The 15,202-nt window shown below is 33.3% G+C and overlaps 1 protein-coding gene across 6 annotated transcripts in view; it reads left to right on the top strand.

Moving 5' to 3' along the window:
- USP25 (ubiquitin specific peptidase 25) overlaps positions 1-15,202 on the top strand; it is a 162,357-nt gene that overhangs the window by 67,251 nt on the left and 79,904 nt on the right. For 4 of the 6 annotated variants that reach the window (XM_055279312.2, XM_055279310.2, XM_055279311.2 and 1 more), the window contains exons 6-7: positions 6,301-6,387; positions 11,641-11,778. In XM_055279312.2, coding sequence (XP_055135287.1) covers positions 6,301-6,387; positions 11,641-11,778 — 225 coding nt within the window. The remainder of the gene's footprint in view (positions 1-6,300; positions 6,388-11,640; positions 11,779-15,202) is intronic. The other 2 variants (XM_063640660.1, XM_063640659.1) reach the window with 1 other exon arrangement.

Below are 15,202 nucleotides of genomic sequence, written 5' to 3'. Positions count from 1 at the left end.
TTTTTTTTTTTTTTTTTTGAGTAGGAGGGAATGGGCTAGAAAAAAATTATCTTTTAAAAAAATGCCTAGCTTATTTAAAAACTAGTAATTGTACTAGTTTTAAAATTTTCTGTAAGTTTAGTGGCTGCTTAACTCCTAACATAGGCAAGTATAAGAGGGCTTGACTTATTTGTTTTTTCTTTTGGTGAAATCTAAACATCTAGGAGAAGTAACCTATAAGCCTAAAAATTCAGGTTATAATGGCCTAATAAGATAATGACTTTTGAGGGAGTAGAAAACACTAAGCATTAGATTGTAGAAAATGGTGAGCGGGCAGAAAAATTTGGCTAGAGATCACCTGAAGTTTTATTTTTTATGGTAATTTTAAAGTCTATCCAACTATTTTAAGTAGCTTTTAACTTTTATCTTTAGTAGAGTCTTCTTAAAAATTTTCTACCATTATTGCTTAACTCTAAGTTATAAACTGAGATATAATACTTGACCATCATACTTTTTACTTATGAATGAAAAGTTGGGCCAAAAATCTCCCATAGTGTTGGAGGTTTTGTTGTTTTCCACAGTGAGTTGGAACTTACTCAAATTGTGATGTAAATGTACTGTAAAGTTTTGATTACAAAATTTTCTCAGGGATGGAATTTACTTAGTAGGACTAATTTGAAACAACTTGGAATTCTTTTTCTTGTAAATATATTGACCAGTTATAGAAGTTTGCTAGTAATATCACCCTTTAACTTCAAAGTATATAGCTGGGGTAGGCTACAACAGGTATAGATAGCTTTGCATACTTATTATTTTAGATACTGAGACCAATATTTTGGTAGAAAGGGGGAACAGAATGTAAGAAAGGGAATATAAACAAAGAGAAGATTATACAGATAATGGCTTAAATAATCTTTTGGTTGCTGGCAACATTAGCCTGTCTTTAGGTTGGACATCAACCCCACAGCTAGTCAGGATTATTTTTGTCCTAGTCACTTGGTACTTTTACGTAGAAAGTACTGATTGCAGCTGTTCCCCACTAGGGTGTCAGTGAATGAGTTAGCTCTTTGGAGGTGTGTGTTCTCCTCTGTAGCTCCGGGACATGTTGTTGAAGTGGTATGGGTGCTCATGATGACCTTTAGCCCCTTAGCACCTTTCCATTTGGATGCCGAGAAGTAAGGTGCTCATCAGTTTGCTTGTCATAGTCGCTTTTACTTACTCCTATTGTAGATCTGTTGGCACCTGTCACTTAGTCCTAAAGCCCTGCTGTGTATGATGGTAAAGTATGTGGTTACCTTACTCATAAATCGTATAACTGCAGGTTGACTAAAATACAGGCACCCTGAGGGCAGACAGCACATTTAGGTTACTCTATATTAGTATATGTAATACGGTGTCTGGCACATTGGAATAGCCCATCAAGTAATTATTGCATGAATGGATGAATGAACCAAAAGGGAGCATGTATGGAGTATCTAAAGTATTACATGAGGATATTTTAAAAAATGATGCATATTGTCAGAACATCTCAGGATATAATTTAAAATGCTTATTCATACTCCTTGCTCTTCTCTCTTTAATTTTCATCAAAGAAAAAATCATATGGCACTAAAATGCTTAAACCTGTCTGCTTCCTAGTCCTGCCCCTTGAAAGGGGGCATATCTAATCCATTTCTTCTCTATCTTCATTTTTCTAAATGACATGCCTCCCACTGAGATAGATGAGGAGTTCGCTCTTTCAGTTCACCTGCCTAGAATTGCCCTTTGTTTCATCTCTCAACATGGTTATAATACAAATTAAAAATAGTAGGTTGTCAGTATTTACATTTTTTTATAACTTTGTAAATACTACAGTGATTCACTAGGTCCTCCCATCTATAGTACTTTGTTATTCTGGAGTTGTCAATTGCTACCTTTTCCCCCTATTTTCTATATACTTTAATATTTTCTAAATGCTTCAACATCTTTGTTATGGTCTTAATAATATATTCTGTATGCCCACACATATTAGCTTCATTTTTTTGTCTGTACAAACAGTTTTTGGAGTTTCTGTCCCACAGACCATTTCTGTATTTCAAATTTGGGGTGAATTCTGATTCTTTGTGGTTTAAGCATGATCACTCGCTTTCTAAAAGTAAGTCTAGAGAAATGGGATTGGTCGATGTGGGTATCAGTTTACATGTTTTTACTTAATCTTGCTGTTTGTAGCTCTGAATCTTATCTCTTCTTTCTACCGTGACATACAATTTGACTGATTTTTCTGAACCTGAGTCATTTAAGATCTCCAAAGACTAAATTTCCTTTACCGCCACAGAGGGGAGGCAATTGTCTGAATGTGCTGGGTCTGGAAAGCACATGGGGGTTTAATTGTTCTGTACATAGACTTGTGGTTTCAATAATGCCATCTATTTTTCAATCCCTGCCTCACCATGAAACTTACATGATACCATGCTAATTTTTTTTTAATCCTCCAAGGAGAATTTATCATGCTTCTCAGTATTCTCCACTGTAGGCAGTTTATGTTTCATTTCCTCTGCACTCTTGCCATCACTTCTTTCTTTTTCACAAATTATTTGAACTCATATCCCCCATTACGTTTTTGTTATTAGCAAGAATCTAACCAAACTTCATTTTCATAAGTGCTTTTCAAAATTCACATATTAGCTTTGGAGTGAATGAAAGGATGCTTATTTTCAGGTGCATTAATCAAAAATACTCTTTAGGCAGTAAAAGTTACCCTTTCTTATCTCTTTTGAAGGAATACATTGGACAGTCCTCATATGACGTTGGTGAAGGATATAGGGTATTTGGGACTTGAAAAACCTAATTTTTATGATTTGTCGTGATAATCGATGGTGATGAGTTTCACTGGGTAATGGCAGATGAAGTTGTTTTAGACCATCTGCCTCGTGATGTTTTGCTGGATTCCAAAACAGAAATAAAACCAACTTTTTGAGGGCATCACAGAGTCCTAAAGCAGTGAGGAATTTTGAGTAAAGGAGGATAGTCATAGAGTGAGCTTCTTATTTTTGATGGATTTTGTCCTTTAGGCATCTCCAGAACTGACTGCTGAGTGGCTGAAGAACTAAGAAAATTTTTGCGCAAAGTTTGAGCCCTAGTAAAACATCTTAGACTATGAGTTGGAATTCTAAATGGTTAGAATGTAGCATTAACTGAGAACTGTGTTAAGACAGGCTTCCTAGTTTCTGAATTATACAGCTTTAAGTTATCTCAGAATTTATTGGATTAAGGCGACCTGAGACTGTGACTCTAGTCTCCCTGCCTGCCAGAGCAAATGTAAATTCTCTCTTAGAAGATAATATTATCTGGAACCTTTCCTCAATTTTTCATACACAATGTCTAGTACTCAGGTCAGTCATACCAGAAAATAAGATGTGTGTGAAAACTAACACAAAAAAATAGACAATAGAAAACAGCACAGGGAAACTGGAATATTTGTCTGCCATAATAATAATTAATATGTTTAAGGAATTAAAAGCAAGATTGCGAGTCTGAAGAAAACTAAAAACTATAAAGAACAAAATGTAAATTTCAGAATGGAAAAATATAAATGAAACTAAGAAGTCAGTGGATAAATTTAGCAGCATTATTAGACACAACTGAAGAGATAATTAGCCAGCTGGTAAATTAATCTGGAGAATATTTTTCAGACTAAAGCTGTGACATAAAGATGGGAGCATCAAAGAGATACTTTGGATATGGTGAGTGGTACTAACAGTGTATTTGTAGTTCCAGAGGGAGAGTAAAAGGAAATAGGGCAAAAGCATATTTGAAGAGATGACTCACAATATTCCAAACTTGAGAAAGATCAAGCCATAGATTCAGGAAGCAATAGGAATCAAATAGTATAAACGTAAAAAATACTGCACCAAAGTACATCATAATAAAACAAATAACTGTAGACAAAGAGAAATCCTAAAAGTTGCAGGGTGGAAAAAGATACAACTATAAAGGAGCAAAAACAAGACTAATAGCTGACTTTGATACCTTTAAACATCAAGTCACACATAAGCAGAAATAATGTCTTTAAAGTGCTAGAAATAAATAACTGGCCATCTTGAATTTTATACCTAGCAGAAGTCTTTAAAAATGAAGAAAAACTAGCTGAAATAATTCTTCACCAGCACAGCCACACCGAAGGAAGTTCTAAGTGTCCAGGAACAAGGAAAATTCTCTATCTACAGTGGGAGCTCAGAGAATAGAAGTGGGATTGAAATTCTTCTAACCTGCCAAGATTCTCTTTCCTCTTTAAATTCCTCAAAAGAATAGTTCATGGTTTGTCTCCCCTAATTACAGTAGTCCCCCTTATCTTTGGTTTCACTTTCTGCTGTTTCAGTTACCTGCTGTTAATTGGGGCTGAAAATATTACAGTACTGAGAGAGAGAAGGAGAGGGAGAGAGGGAGAATGCATTCATATAACTTTTATTACAGTATATTTTTTACAATTGATCTATTATTCGTTATTGTTGCTAATCTCATACTGTGCCCAATTTATAAATTTAACTATCATAGGTATGCAAGGAAAAAAATCATAATATATATGGGGTTCAGTGATATCTGCGGTTTCCGGTATTCAGAGGAGGTTTTGGAATGTATGCTTTTTGGATAAGAGGGTGCTACTCTGTACCCCATTTTCCCATTATTTAATGCCTGTATTCTTCCTCTACCACTCCACTGCAAACATGACTTTCCAGTCGCCAAATCCAAAGGTTATTTCTCTGTCCTTAATTTATTGGAAGAATGTGGCAACCTTTCATGATATTGCTAATCTTGTCCTCCTTGAAATGTGCCAGCTATTTTTTGATGTACAGCAGAATCTTTTGTGGAACTTTGTATCTTTATTGAGAGTCCCCCGACACTGCTATTTTTTAAAGCTTCGCAATTTATTAGAATACACAAGTATGTTTGAAAGCCCTTGTTTTCTCCGCTCCTTTTTCTTCTGTGATTTCCCTTAGTATTCCTTTCTCCTTCTCAAAACTCTTTTTTTTTTTTTTTTTCCTGTGACTTTTAAATGGTGCTTTCTCCCCAAGGTTCTGATCTTGGCCAACTGTTAATGTATTCATATCCCTTCTGGTTTATTACTTCTACTCTTATTGTTTTAAAAAGCAGTCACAAGACTGTAATCCCCACAAGGGCAGAGACTACCTTCTTAGTGTCTGGCATATAATAGATGCTCCATAAATATTTGTTAAATGAATGAATAGATGATTTATGTGCTTATATTGTTGAATAAATCTTTCTAGATCACAAGATAAAAATTTTTTTTACAGTTTCTGTTACCAGCTATATGGTTTTACCTTTCATATTTAGGTTGTTAATTGATATATGTAATCTGGCTCTATTTCTTTATATGTAGTTTTCTCAACACCCAGCTGTTGATCAAAACCTTGCTTCCTCATTGATTTGTGGTGCCACCTTTATCTTCTGTCAAGTTGGCTGACTCACCTTTTCTAAGATTTGAAACATTATCACTTCCTGTATAGTAATTTTCAAACTTTATAAACTGTGACCCAAGAAAGGAATATACTGTATATTATAAAACATTTTACACATACACAAGTTTGTAAAATATCTACAATGAAAATTTTGCAAGAAAATACTCTGATGTATTTACTGAGTATGATACATTGTGATATTTTCCATTGTATTTTATCTCATTTTAAAGAAATGTTCAGTATGATGATAGTAAGTGGTTGCAAACTACAGTTTAAAAAACATACTCCAGGAAGCCTTTCCATGGGCATCCTTCATATGCTCCATTATATTCTTGTGTAATTATTATCACTGCATCTTGAAGTCATGACATTTCTATTATGTGTCTGTCTCCTTTCTAAATTGTGTACTTCCTTGAGCATTGAGATAATATGTAATTTCTTTGTGTCTCTGTCACCTGGGATCTGATGAGTAAATTTATTTGTACTCCATTTTTCTAGTGTTAATGATACATCTAGATAATTCATGGTAAGCATAGCATGTCTAAAAAGTTTTAGACTTGACATTTGCATACTCTTTATTTTGAGGAAACTGCTTAAGTGCATATAAAAAGAGCTATTAATAATGAGTAGTATATTTAAAAAGTTGTCCAAATATAATCTTGTGCACTATCAGGTATCAAGAATGGTATGTCAAAAATAAGAAACTTGACTTTTTCTCAGAAATATGTCCTCCTTGTGCCAGTTGCAATGATTCTGAGTATAAGTAGTACACAGTTGTAAAAAATAAACCTCTTAGACTAGTCATTTTTACATTCTGCTAATGGAATTTTCCCTCAGGTTATGTTAAATTGTTGTTCTTTTTCAGTCATTATTTAATCTTTTGGAATTTAGAAGATTAGTTCTGAATTACAAGCCTCCATCAAATGCTCAAGATTTACCCCGAAACCAAAAGGTAAAATTCAAAAGATTTTTTAAAGCAGCATATATACTCTATATGTTCTTTTATATGTGATTGATTTTTGGGCATTTACTTGGCTCATCAATCTGAAACTGTCAATTTGAATGTCAATTCATTAGCCTTAGTTACCGTAGCAAGTTCCTATCCTTTGTTAATATATTACAAATACGACTTTTTTTCTTTATCTGTCACAGTAATATGCCAATTTTTGGTGTTGCTTTAGTAATTTTTTGGGGGGGACTGTCAAATTTCAGTAAACTTAATAGGCTGTAGTTTACAATTTAAGGTCTTTACTCAGTTGTCTCCTAAAAAATTTTGTGGAAATCGAAATTTCTTTTCAATTGATTGTCTTGTGGAGCCCTTTAAAAAATGAGTTTTGCATTCCTGTCTTTGCAGTACAAATCTATATCTTTCATTTTGGAAGTGACTGTCACAGATGGGTAATATAAAGGGACAACACACACACCAGGGCCAGATTGCCTGAGTTCTAGCTAGGGACCTAGAGCTGGTTACTTGATTTCTCTCTATTCCATTTACTATCTGTAAATCATAAATAATAATAGTAATTATTTCATAGAGTTGCTGTGAGCATTAAATGAGGTAAAACATGTAAGGGGCTTAAAAGTGCTTGGTACAGAGTAGGTACTAGGTGTCAGCTATCATCAGTTAAACAATAAGAAAAAGTTTTAAAAAGATAAGACTTATTTTAAAAAGAACCAATTTGCACACACAATTTATACCTAATGGAAAAAATTACTTATGGAGATGACATAGTTGCATGTAGGGCTTTAGTGGTTGATCTTGTCGTAAACAATCTGTAGTCCTAAAGTGGACTTGTTGCCAAGACATGGAAGTTAGTTTTAGGTTTCAGTAAACTGCTGAACTTCTTTGACCTATTTTAGTAGGAGTGATGAATTATTAAATTATGTTTTCGTTTTAGCATTTAATTTTTAAAACCACTTTTTCTGACTTTTTCTGTAAACAGCTAAAACATTTATAATGCATGCTAGTGGGAAGATAACTTGATTTATAACCAGCTTTTCAGGTTATAATCTCTGGGCTGTAGAGTGTCAGGCTGATAACCCATTTTCAAAAGGGAGTCAGGATCGCCTGACAAACTCTTATGTCTCCAGAAAAATTAAGGAAAGCCCTTTCAGTCATAGTTTTTACATGAAACTTTTTGAACTATTGCCTCCGTCATTGCAATTTGTTAATATCACAGTTCTTCTCTCTTCTCATATCTCAAAGTATATGTATAATTTGTGTCAAATTGTTTAGAATTATCATTTCTAGTTATGTATACATGTATGTATATGTATCTTGACCATTTATGGTCCTGGATCTTAATGTCTTACAGAGCTTTAATTTCTTTTGTTCTTCACAGAGTTGAATGAGGCCATGTTAGTTTGTATTCTTATTTAAAAGACAGTTGCTATATATATGCTTATATATCAGAACGAGTTGTGAATACTAGAGAAATGTGTAATTCCAATCTTCAGCACCTTTCTAGAGAAGTTTGTTTCTTGCAATGGGTTAGCCTCTCCAGGTGTCCCTTTAGCTTAAGGAAATAAAAGAATTTCTCACTTCCATTCTGAGACAATTACTTAGAATACTGTGCAATTTTATATGATTATTCCACAAATGTGACTTTAATTTAGTATAGTGACAGCAGTACACACTATACCTTGACATCTTTGAAGCAAATGTGGGATTTATAGGTAGTTATCAGCCACTGAATGGTCCTATATTCACTTGAGATGGTGACAGCAGGTTTTTAAAAAAGGTGTCAGTGTAACTTGTCACTTATTTAATAATGAATTTACCTCCAACTCGTGACATATCTATAGCTACATTCAATTTGAACACTTTGTGTTAAGTTGCAGAATACATTTGGGATTACTTTGATCACATCACAAAGATGCCATTTGTATGCACTTTTAAACTGGATATTTTTTGCTAGCAAAATTTGACACAAATGTTACATACATATTGAGTGAGATTTGAAAGAAATATAGTATTTGAAATTAGTTTGTATTTTAAGTAGACTTGGCAATTGCTTGTAGAAATTGAAACTAATTTTAGACAGTCATGTTTATTTGAACTGTTTGTAATTTCAGTGTCTAGGAGAATTGTGAGGTCCCTGGAAATATAATAATAGATCCTTGATGTAATCGTCCCCTGTTCCCTCACACAGATATACATTTGGCTTAAAATGTTTCAGACTGATGGCAAAACATATTAAATGTTGAGAAAACAAAGATGCACATGTATAATATTTAGTGGAAATCATCATATAAATAGCTAAAGCCTTATTAATTGGAAGGTTTTATTATTTAAAGTCTTGATTTAGGACAAATATTTCAAAATAAAGAAATTTCTCACTTTCCACTACTTAAAGTGAACGTCATCAGAAGGAAATTGGTTTAGTTGAGTACCATACTGTATTCCTGGAGCAAATACCTGAAGGAATTTTGAATTTTACAAATAAGAGAGGCATTCTGAGATTTCTGCCATTAGTCATGAAGAAGTAACAGGAGCTGGATTTATAAGTCTCAGTACATTTTAAAGGATTCGAAGCATACAAGATACCTTTTCTGATGAAAATAGTAGAAATCAAGGTAGAAATCAACAACAGAAAGATACAGAGAAAATCCCCAGATAGTTGGAAATGAAGTAATTCACCTCTAAATATCCCAGGGGACAAAAAACAGATCAAATGAGTAATTTCAGAATATTGTGAGCTGAATGAAAATTAAAACATGACATACCAAAATTTGAGGGATGAAGCTAAAACCGTGATTAGTGGAAGATACCTTATAAGCGACATCTTACCAGGCATCTTATTAGAAAAGAAGAATGGTTTTCAATTAATGATATCAGCTTGCATATCAAGACATTAGAGAATAAAGAGCACGTTAATCTCAAAGCAGAAGTAAGGCAATAAGGTAATAGCAGAAATCTGTGAACCAAATATCAGAAAAACAATACAGAAAATTATGGAACCAAAAACTTCTTCTTGAGAAGATTGGTGAAATTGATGAAATTCTAGGTGGACTAAGCAAGAAAGAAGAGGGAAGACATATATTACAAATATAAGGAGTGAAAAAGGGAAACATCACTACATATTCTATAGACACTAAAAGGAGAATAGTGGAGTATTATAAACAGCAGACAAGTATCTTGAAAGTCACAGGCTATCAAAGCTCACTAATGAAGAAATAGATAACGTGTGGGAGCCCTACATTATATTAAAGGAACTGGAACCCGTCCACCAAAAAATTCAGCAGCTAAATAGTTTTACTTGTAAATTATATTAAGCATTTGAAGAACAAATGATAATAATTCCCTATAAATTTGTACAGATACTTAAGAAGTAAAACTTCCCAACTCATTTTGTGAGCTAAGCATTACCCTGAAATGAAAAGTAGGAAAATACAATTCAAGAAAAGAAAACCACACACCAATATTTCTTAATGAATTTGGAAGCAAAGAATTGTAGCATATTTTTGAAAAATTAAATCCTGCAATTATATATAAAGGATAATACTTCGTAGAGAAGTGGGGCTTATCCAGGAATACAAAATTGGTTTAGCTTTCAAAAATAAATTAGTATAATTCACCATATCAACAGACTAAAGAAGAAAAACCATATTATCATCTCTGCAGATGAAGAAAAATGATTTGACCAAAGCTAAAATCTCATTTATGGTAAAATCTTCTGGAAACTAGGAAGCAATTTACTTTTCAAATATGCTTCTCAGCAGAATTCCCCTGATTTCCAAAAATTATTACTTCCAACTTTGTTACTGGGAATGTCTCAAAAAACTGCATTGACTTAGGTGCGGTGATAAAGAAATTGATCTCAGGAAATTAAGGGTACTTTTGGAAGTAATTTTATGGATTAAAGCTTATAGTTTTTATACTTTTAAAACCTATTTCTGTAGGTCATATTTGGAACCTGTTTTATTCCCTCTTACCTATTTCTTAGGACTCTTTTTTGGAATATATTCTAGAAGCAATTCTTCCTATGTGGATTATATTATACTGGGCAGCAACTATGTAAAGATACACCCCATCCCAGACTCCTAGAATTTTACAGTGTTGAGAATGCCAACTGTGTAAATTTGGAAGAAAATTTTCATGTTTAATATCTAAATTTTATCGGTTAAAATTGTTAGAAGAACTAAATATTATAAGAATGGCTTGCCTGGTTTGTTGTCATGAAACATTTCACTAAGTTATGTGAATTACGTTATTTTTTAAAGTTTCCTTGTTTTAAAATAAATTGTTAGTGATTGGTAATGTGGGTTGTTTTAATTTTTTTTCTGGAGATTTTGCTTTAGTGAGTCAGTAAGAATTGAATGCTTTGTGTAGTAAAAAGTTGGGGAAAAGATGTAGAAATTCTTGTCTTTGAGAATCTTATAGTCTTATTGAGAACCAAAAGTAAGATTTCAAAGGAATATTAGGAGGGTGATATATTAGTCTCCTATTAGGATCTGGTCTTAAATTAATAAAATTAAATAAATTTAAATATTGTGATTGAATTATATTAATGTTTGATAAAATAGATATAAAATAAATATAAAATAATTTTATAAGTAATTTTTATTAAATATAAAAATATTAAATTTCTAATAATAATTGGATAAAGTTCTAATATTAGTCTAATAATTAAGATTGTCACACCACAATGACAGTTGGTAATTCATTGCTCAGTGAAAGGCATTCATTTCAGTAGATGTGGAATTTGAAGGTATAGTTGACTTGGAAGAGCCTGGAAAGGCTTCATGGAGGAGTAGAGATTTTTGCTTAAATGGGTTTATTGAGATCAAGCACTTAGAACAGTGCCTGGCATGTAGTGAACACTCATTGAATGTTGGCTGTTATTATTGCTCTCAGCAACAGCAGCTGGGCCTTGCTGAATGGGAAGTATTATGATAAGCAGTCTTGAATGAGGAAGATATTCTTGGCTGAGTAATGACATGATTTGCTGTGAATATGTGGCATTCATGCTGAAATTGTGAGCCTATCCTAGGTCTTCTGCCTTTTTGTGCTTGACTTCTTTGAGTCTCTTAGATGGCACCAACACTCTACTTTCTTCAGTTATGATAGAGTGCTAATTCATCCCTAATCTATATTGGCCAGTTTAATTTTTGGTTGTTGTTAAAATGAATATCTATTTACTAGTAAAAATTTTCTTAATCTTCAGTTAAGGTGTTTTTGTTTTTGTTTTTTTTCCTTCAATAGGAACATCGGAATTTGCCTTTTATGCGTGAGCTGAGGTATCTATTTGCACTTCTTGTTGGTACCAAAAGAAAGTATGTTGATCCATCAAGAGCAGTTGAAATTCTTAAGGACGCTTTCAAATCAAATGACTCACAGCAGGTAGTTTTGTTGCACTTACTTGTTTATTAACCATTTGTATTTAATCTGAACAATATTAAGCAGCTTTCCCAAGAATATGAGACTATTTAAGATGCATGATTCTGCTTTATTAAAAATAACCTGGAACCATTTAAAACATTTGGGAGACTTTTAAGAGAAAAGTGATCTTGAAGGTGTTAAAATAAAGTTTTAATTTATATTATGATTGAAATGAAAATGATGGATAAAATTAAGATTATTTACAAATACATAATTAAACATCTTCACAAATGTGTGATAATAGAGAATCATTATAGTACACATGCTTTTGATATTCCTGTGTTTGTTGGCAGGGAGTACTTTTCCTTAATTACCCAGAAATGGTTTTTGAAAGACATTATCTTTGTTATTGTTGCTTTTGTCTTTTATTCTTTATATAGTCTATTGTGGTAGATTTTTATCCATTACCTTAAAAGAATATTGGTAATTTTCTTATAAAAAATACAAAATATCTATAAACAAACCAATATTTTCACATATAATTGGAAAAATCAGAGAAATTAAAGAAGGAAAACTGAGGAAAAAATACAGTGGCAAAGAATAGTAAGTGTTCAAAAAGATAGCAGCAATGTGTAATGGCAGAAGTTTCAAAAAGCCACTAAGCTTGCAGTGTTGTTTTTTAAAGTACATACTTGGATGTGTCTCTGTTTTGTGATGTATGGAGAGGGCATTTGGAAGAGGAAGGTCTGAGATTCTCTCACCATCTTCCTTGTGCCTTTTTTTTCTGTTTTAAATTTACCTCGTATGGCAAATGTGAATGAACAAAAAGGGCACTCACATCAGAGTTTCTTTCATATGTCGTTGCATTTTTAAAAAAATTCTAACAATGCTCCAGTGCCTTTTAGGCTTAGTATCTACTCAGCTTTGTTTCTTACTCGCTCTGTCATGATAACACTAACACAAATCAAAAGAAAGAGAAATAATTTTACAGTTGATCCCAAACCATCATTTTAGGGCATTCAGCATTCCTTCTGGTTCTGAATGTGTTTTACTTTTTTTTTTCTTCTTTAGTATGCATAGTATCTTTTCCAGGGATTCTGAGTATACAATTAAATTTTTTAAAAGATTACTTCTGTTCTCTGACTTATCTTTCCTTCTGGATGGCTTTTTCCTTGTCTTTTTTCTGGTTTCTTTTTTGTTTTCTTTCTTTTCTAGAGATTCATGGTGATTTTGGGGTATCTTTTCACATTTAAAGATGAGGCAGCATAGACTTTGTCAGGAGCCATATATGTACATAGGTGGGCTTTTCAATTTGAGTTAGAGTTGAAATAGATACAACTGGCTGTTAAGGCCACAATATAAATGCTTTTGCTTCAGATTAGCAGTGTAGACTAACTTTTGAAATTAATGATTCTTTTTCTTTAGAGGCCTTTTAAGGTAGATGTACATCAATTAAGGTTGATAAGTTTGATTCTCTTCTGTTCCCTAAACACTTGAATTTGAAGTCTACACGAGTAATTTAGTGAATCTGTAAATGTAAGCATCATGATTTTTTTTAAAGTGAATTTATATTTTCATTATATATTCTTCCTGAATATTTCGAATATATCATCTTTTGAAGCGCAAAAGAGTCTTTTGGTGATACCCTTTGGTATGTGATACTGTCAGTTTTTTCTTTTTCTTTTCCATTTTTGTTTTTTGTTGAGAGACAGTTTTGTTTTGTCACCTAGGCTGGAGTACAGTGGTATGACAATGGCTCACTACAGCATCAGCCTCCTGGGCTCAAGCTTTCCCCATGCCTCAGTCTCCCAAGTAGCTGAGACCACAGGCACATGCCACTGCGCCTGGCAAATTATTTTATTTTTATAGAGACAGGATCTCCCTATGTTGCCAAGCCTGGTCTCGAACTCCTGGGCTCAAGCTATCCTCCTGGTTTGGCCTCCCGAAGTGCTAGGATTATAGACATGAGCCACCACACCTGGCCCCAATCAGTACTGTCAATTTTAATCATACCTTTAATTGTTTCATTTTATAATTGTCAATTTTAGATTGATTTCCAAGAAAGATAGGGATTAACTTCTGAAAAATATTGTGATAGCTAGGAAACCTTCTTATTTTTTGTTAGATATAACGTTTAAGTGAATTAAAGTTTATACAAAAGTATGAAAAGTTGTTTTAAGGTGTTAACAGTAGTTCCTAAGGACAGTCGTAACAAATTACAACAAACGGAGTGGTTAAAAACAAAAGATTATTCTCTAACAGTTCTAAAGGGCAGAGGTCCAAAGTAAAGGTGTTGGCAGGGCCACACTTCCTCCATCGGCTCTAGGGGAGAATCCTTTGCTTCCACCGTACTCTGGTGGCTGTTGGTGTTCCTTGGCTTGAGGCAGCATAGCTCCAATCTCTGTCTCCCTCTTCATTTGGCTTTCCCTCATGTGTTTGTCTGTCTTCTGGTTTTCTGTTTCTTATAAGAATACTCACCATCAGATTTAGCCCCAGCCCTAATCCAGGCTGATCTCATCTCAAGATCCTTGCCTTAATTATATTGACAAAGACCATTATTCCAAATAGTGTCACATTTTGAGGATCTAGGTGGACGTATATTTTTACGGGCTACTATTCAACCCACCACAGATGTTATGAATGTTTACAGCTAGATTTTTGTGTTGCGTTTAGTCCTATTTAACTCTACAGCTTTGGAGCAATTTACTTACACTTCCCAGACTTTAGTTTCAACTTTTTTTTTGAGGTTAACATAAAGTTGGCCTACATGTTCTTTAAGAAACTGCTGGCTGAAAAAATATACGATAGTAAGTTTGTTTTGTATTTGGGGCTATTTTGATAAGTAAGGGCAAATTGCTTACTACTGATTCATCTGTCTGTAAGCAGCCCCAGTAGAGTTGATTTATTGTTTTTCCCTTATGTTCTGTTTATTATTTTCTATGTTCCAACTCACGTTATTGAAAGAATTATGGTAGTTGATAACACAACTGCCACAACCTATTCCTGTTTTTCTGTGTTAGGAGAGCAAGACCAAAGGAATGGTGAAGGGTGATAAATGGGCTGGTTCTGAATGATAGTAAAGGTAGATATGGCTTAAAAAGTTGTGTGTAGAAGTTGAATTAAGAAAATGAATTGTGGAAAGAGACTAGTCTTCCTTCTAAGAGAGAAGCCAGTCATAATTCTTTATAAAATGAAGAACTGTTTGGTAAGATGATGTCTTCATTTTATAAAGATTCATTACAGAGCTCTTCGGGTGGGGAGTAATGATTATTTTTTAAAAATCTCATTTGTAAGTTTGGTTTTCGATTGTGTGTGTGTGTGTGTGTGTGTGTGTGTATTTTAAAGTGAAACCCAATAATTGATTATCAATATAATGCTTGTTTTTTCAAATATCTTATATCCTGGTTAAATTATAAAAGTTTCTTGCATTTTGTGTGAAACATTT

This window comes from Symphalangus syndactylus, chromosome 5, assembly GCF_028878055.3.
Source record: "Symphalangus syndactylus isolate Jambi chromosome 5, NHGRI_mSymSyn1-v2.1_pri, whole genome shotgun sequence".
NCBI lineage: Eukaryota > Metazoa > Chordata > Mammalia > Primates > Hylobatidae > Symphalangus > Symphalangus syndactylus.
The sequence above is the reverse complement of the archived record's forward strand: the minus strand, read 5'-3'. Positions and strand labels throughout refer to the sequence as shown.